At 40.1% G+C, this 6,009-nt stretch overlaps 1 protein-coding gene across 1 annotated transcript; it reads right to left on the reverse strand.

Annotated features, from left to right (window-relative positions):
• Positions 1-425: 425 nt before the first annotated feature.
• cep57l1 (centrosomal protein 57, like 1) lies at positions 426-6,009 on the reverse strand. Its single transcript, XM_042503505.2, has 11 exons — positions 5,853-6,009; positions 4,519-4,690; positions 4,204-4,392; positions 3,986-4,107; positions 3,687-3,800; positions 3,515-3,592; positions 2,791-2,880; positions 2,619-2,693; positions 2,275-2,537; positions 2,035-2,179; positions 426-990 (listed from the first exon to the last, which is right to left on the reverse strand). Exons 1-11 carry the CDS (start codon positions 5,871-5,873, stop codon positions 784-786), a joined length of 1,476 nt encoding a protein of 491 aa, XP_042359439.1. The 5' UTR covers positions 5,874-6,009; the 3' UTR covers positions 426-783.

Raw genomic sequence — 6,009 nt, forward strand, 5'->3', positions numbered from 1 at the left:
AGAGCAATAGCAATCATAGTTGAATTTAAGAGAATTGAGTTGTTTTGGCAGTGTGAAACGGCAAAATCCTGTGGCGAAAACCAGTTCCTCCCACTAGTGCACTGCGATAAAAACCACATCCGTTTATCCTGTGGTCAGAGCTGCATTTACTCAGCTGTGCAGCCAGCTGCTGTAACAGACTTCACAAAACATTTGGTCCATCTCTACTACTGACTGTTCAAGACAGTAGGAGTCTGATGCTCCACACATCATGTTTTGACTTATTATTATACATGCAGTCTGTGGGGTGTCAGCCTCTTCGTTTGTTAAACAGACATAGGCTTTGCACTGCCACCTAGTGGTTCTCAGTATGAAGTCCAAATGGTGCATTGAGAGAAAAACAGTGTTGGTAAGTAAAATGTAAACAAAAATGTATTTACAGAATGTAAAGAGAATGTGCTTTATTTAAAAATTTGAAAATATTAAAAATAGATTACTCCAGCTTCATTTGAGACAGGTGAAGATCATAATTCATAAACTAATAACTCTAACTATCGTGGACCCAGTAGATTTAATTTAAGTTAGTCACCCATGCCTAATAGGTTTCATGTCTATTAATCAAGTCCTGTGTGAAACACAAAAACACTTTATTCCCTCGTCATTAGTTTTGTTTCTAAAAATGTCACAGAGGCCATTTGAGAGAGAGAGAGAGGGGAAAACAGGCTTCCAGGAACCAAGGGGAGTCTTGTGGTTTAACCAGCTGTAGCATCAAAGCCCGCACACAGAGAGGTCTTTCAGGGAACCTCATGCTTCCCAGGAAAGGTCATCTTGATTTAGGCTGTTCCTGAATTTTTGCGTCTCTCTAAGAAGCTGCAGGTTGTTGTAAGTGGTTCCACCTTTCTTTCCTTTTTTTTTGGCCTTAACAGGAGAGGGAGCAGGTGGCTTGATCCCACGCAACTGCTTGGCTGTGTGTTCCTCAGCACATTGCTGGCTCTGGGTCAACTTTTGGATCTGTGCAGGAGCCAAAGACAGAAAACATTAGGAATAGAGATCAGCTGAAACTACAAAGTTCTGTGTTTTTCTTTCAGTCTGGATTCTATTTTCTCATGTTTTTGTTTGTAAGTGACTTCCAGGAACAATAACTTTTGAAATTGGTCCAGTATTGAGCCAGAGATCTGCAGCCGGCAGAAGCAAAACAAGTTGCCATGTTACATTTATCGGCAATTGCACATTGTGAATGTACGTCCAGTAAAAGTGCTTTTTTCTGCCGATGACAGGCTCAGATTGTTATTGTAAGTGCATAACAACAAATATATATATATATATGTGAGAGTAAGATTATTTTTGTGTAACCAGAAACAGCCCCAAATCATTATCACCAAAACCACCAGACTCCATTTAAATAAACAGTGATTTTGTGATCATAAAGCAGGCTTCATTCAGAGTCGACCGAAACAAAAGAAAACTACAAATACCTTCATGGTTTGTCTTTCCACTGTTCCAACAATCACCAACTCTGGTTTGGTTGTAATTAACCCTCAATTCACCCAGTTAGACTTGGAAATACACTGGCGCTTTACACGTTAAAATTACTGTTTATTTACATAGAGCCTGGTGTGTGTGGCGATAGTGATTTTTGGGGCTGTTTCTGGTTAAACAAAAAGGATCCTGCTCTTTAACAAAAAGGTCTTTCTCTGTAGGGATCCTTTCCATAAAGTTCTCAGACAATTAGAACAATGACCTGAGTTAGTCAGTGGAAAAAACAAGCACTTTTAGTGAATTAATGCTGGACAAATGCTCCAAGTGGTTACACTGCAGCCAGATTCACCCTTGCCGACTACAAGCTCCAGCTCAACACTGGAACAGTTTCAAAAATTGTTATCTCCATTAGTCACTTAGAACAAAAACATGGGTTCAGGCTGAAAAAATACCCTTTAAATTACTGTCTGTATAGACCACTTTTACATGTTTACAAAGTACCTTAACAACATAACTAAATGTGCAATTAACCATCTTTACAAATGAGCCCCTGGATTTTTGTGGTCATTCACTTACTGTCTGCTGGTGTTTGCGGAGCTTGGTGATCTGGGCTGCCTTCTCCTCCATCCTTCCAACCAGCCTCTCCAGTTCACTCTGCAGATCCTGCCTCTGCTCGCGATCTTGGGTTGCATCTATCTGATGCACCAACTCCTGATGCTCACTGACCAAAAAAAGTGCAAGCAACAATGCAGACACAGATTACTAAATGTGCAAAAGAAAAACTAAAACAAAACAATTAAATAAAAGCTTACTCACAAGCTCATTTGTCCTAGCTCATCCTGTAGAGCCAGGAGCAGGTCAGACAGTGAGCTCAGTGACTGATCTGCTGGTTCAGGCTCCCTGTCAGGCTTGTGACAAGTGTTGGAAGACGGAGCTAAGGCCTTTTGGAGGCTTTTCTTGGCTGCACAACCAGATCTGTTGATTGCGCTCACTCGTTCACACAGCTGGGGCTGATGGTGCTTCATCATGTGAAGTATACTTTGTATGTTGGCATGAACTGAATGGCTCGGGCTTGTTGACTGTGAAATGTGGTCAAAATAAGTCAAAACAGGGAAATAGTTAACAATAATACATTATTTATGGAGTTAGCTCTGACTTACCGTCCCTGCAACAAAGGGGAATTTTTTGTGCCTTGGGCCACTTGGTGATGCCAGCTCATTCTGTCTGGGGGTTTTCTAAGTAGAAGACAGCTGTTATCACTACTGTGCAAACACATTTTCTCTCATCAACTTAATACAGGCAGTTATTTTACTTTATCAGTAAGAATAGTACCTTAGTAGTCTTTTTTGTTTTCCTCTTTGGTTGTATTTCTTCAGTAGTTGGCACAGACAATCGAAGGTTGATGTCCATCTCCTTCTGCAGCTGTCGATATGTGACAATAATAGCACGGTTAAAGTTGGTTTTGTATTTCTTTTCAATATTATTTGCTGGCATCACAAGACAGTGAGTTTTGTGTAACTTAAAATCCTCAAGAGATTGTTTATTAGTAATTAATCATCATTTAAAATCATTACTTATGTTTTTGACCGAAGTCAACTGATTGCTGGGTACATTTGACTTTTCAACCCTAGCCCCCCACCTTGATGTCTTATTCTCGGCGTTAAGTATGCTCTATGGCAAAATTTCAGATGGATGTACTGGTGATTTGGGTTTTTCTAAGCACTCGTAACATTGTTCCAGATCGTATCCCAGTTTAATTCTTGTCCCAATTCAGACATATCCCTATCCCATACTTTCATTCCTGAGGTAGGGACATATTTTTGGGAAATTAATTTACCATATATGTATGACACTATCTGTTTTGGTTCACTCTTTAGCCAACCTAAGACAGGATGGTCTTTCAGATCTGATCCCCAGGGAATCATTACTTATTTTTAAATCATTTATTGTAAAATATTTCCATGCTGGGGTCAGGAGAGTTAAAAAATGAAGCAAAAACGTGGAATCTTGTGTAACTGTTGAGCTGATCCAAATATTGAATTGTGTGCGGACTAACCTTGTCTGCTTTTTCCTGCACAAGTTTCCGCTCATGCTCTTCTTTCATTAGTTTTTGCTCCAGTATGGCGAGCTTTGTCTGAAAGCAAAATAACATTCTTATCTTATTATTTAGCTAGTGATGATTAGTGTTCAGACTCATAAACTGTATAAATTGTAAAACCGTGCTTTACCTCCGCCAGAGTTTGGGTCCTACTCAATTTGAGACACTCTGATTCAAGTTTCTCCAGCTTCTCCCGCTGGGATTGGGTATTTGAGGTGCTTGGTTGCTGGTTCTGCAGTGAAGCCTGTAAAGATAGTATATAGTATATTTAGTTACATGTATTTATGCCACTTACAGTACATCCAGAAATGCTAGTAGCTAATGTATTTTTTTTTAAACTATATGTATTTATAGTTTCACAGGGTGTACTTTTAAATTAAGCTTTGTTAAATAATTGTGTTTCTTTCAGTTTGTAGCCTTTTGTTCTACCTGGTTCTCCATGAGGGCATTCCTCTCCTTCTTAGCATTTTCAACCATCTTCCTCATGTAGTCCAGCTGCTTCTCAAGGACCTTACAGCGAGCCTCTGCGGACTGCAGCTTTGAGTCCAGCTCTGTTGGCATAAACACAGACATTATTATTAGAAAATATCTACATTAAATTATTTGCATTTACAACTCCTTCTTCCTTTGCAGCCTCCATCACGTACCTTTCCTGCCAGAGTTGTCTGTCTCAGGCAGATTGGCTGCTGGTTGACTGGCCGCCGTATAAGATGCTGTGACTTGTTGATGCCTCTGGGCATCATGGGAGAACTGATGAAAGCTCTTCTCTGCTTGCTTTCTTTCAAGCTCCAAACGCCTGATTTTCTCCTGGAGGGTCTTCAGTGCATCAACAACAGCTGAGGGGGAGTTAACAAGAACAGAAAGGTGTATCTGGTTGTTGCAGCTGGTGGTGAACGGAACAAAAATGCCATAACAAAAACACTCGGTGAGACAAGAAACTTGACATAATGTCTGTGCCGTACCTGTGCTGTCAATATGTGGTTTGGTCTGAGACACTTGCAAGCTGGTCATCTGTGGGTCCAAGCTGCTGGATGAGTGGGGAGGGAAATCCAGCTGTCTTGCTATCGGAAATATCCTGTCTGGAGGCTGGTAATAGCTCCCAATGTAACTGTTTTTGGAGGGTGAGTCTAAAGTCTACAGACAAGAGGTTGCAACTAATGATTTTCATTTTCTATTTCTTGTTCAGTCCATAAAATCAAAGACAGTATGATAAAATAACGTTCAAAAAATCCCCACAACCCATGGTTAGGTTTTCAAATGGGTTGTCTGTTTAGATTATTACTAATAAAAATACTAATATAGCAAACATATTCAGTTTACAACTGTCACATTTGTGGAGCTGGACCCAGATAAGTTCAGCACATTTCCTGTGTAAAATACTTCGGTTAAATGACTGACTGATTGAAATGGATAGGTATGTACCAACTGGATCAGAAGGATCAATGCTTTTTTTTAATTAACTGTTGGGGGCGCCCAGTAGCTCAGTTGGTCGAGCATGTGCCCCATGTACAGAGGCTAAGTCTTTGCTGCAGTTGCCACAGGTTTGATTCTGGCCTCTGCCCTTAGCTGCATGTCATCCCCTCTCTCTCCCCCTTTCACGCTTAGTCTTACCTATCAATTAATGGCTAAAAAGCCCCCCCAAAATAATCTTTGATTATGCATTTTTATTTTCTACACGTATACTTGTGAGATTTTGATTTTTTTTTTTTGGCAACTAAATGTATTGATATTTTGATTGCTTGTATTTTAGTATTAATATGTTTTCTGGGTGTGGGGTTTATATAAGCCAGTATAGGTTTCTACCACACCCTCACACGTACTTTGTATGTTTTATCCGCATCGTGCTTTGTATTATATGAATCAAATAAACCGTAAATTAAATTATCCAGGTAAATACAAGTATGTGACGATCGACTACAACCAATTCATTGATCGACCAATACTCTAAGCACTGTTACATTACCCCAGAGCACCAGCTGCCTGCAACAATAACGCTTTTTCCAAACAGTCCCACTGATATGCTCCTACAGGCGTTAACGTTAACGTATGCAAGCAAAAACGAGCCGTCTTGTTTACAAATAATGCTAAGATTATTTGTTATCTTGGCATAAAACAGTAACGCCCCTTGCAACCGTTCTCGTGTAAGTTAAGACGGATAAACGTACGCAACAAAACCAGCAGAAAGGCTCCGTCGGATAACCTAGCAGCTAACAACAACTGAGCGAACGTAAACAAGAATAAAGCTAATGTGTTAGCCACATTCACAGCTAACTAACGGCGGAATTGTCAACGTTACCTGATCGTGATAAGTCTCCATGCTGTGGCATTGAGGTCGATACTCGTTTCGAAACACGTATGTTAATACCTGATATTCCCAGACTTGTGTTTTTAAGTAGCTAACTGACTTCTTCTGATACCACCAGGAAGTCCGGACTTTTTAAATTTCCCTCCTC

The sequence above is a fragment of the Plectropomus leopardus genome, chromosome 16 (genome assembly GCF_026936395.1).
Source record: "Plectropomus leopardus strain MGB_pleo_1.0 chromosome 16, ASM2693639v1, whole genome shotgun sequence".
NCBI classification, from domain to species: domain Eukaryota; kingdom Metazoa; phylum Chordata; class Actinopteri; order Perciformes; family Serranidae; genus Plectropomus; species Plectropomus leopardus.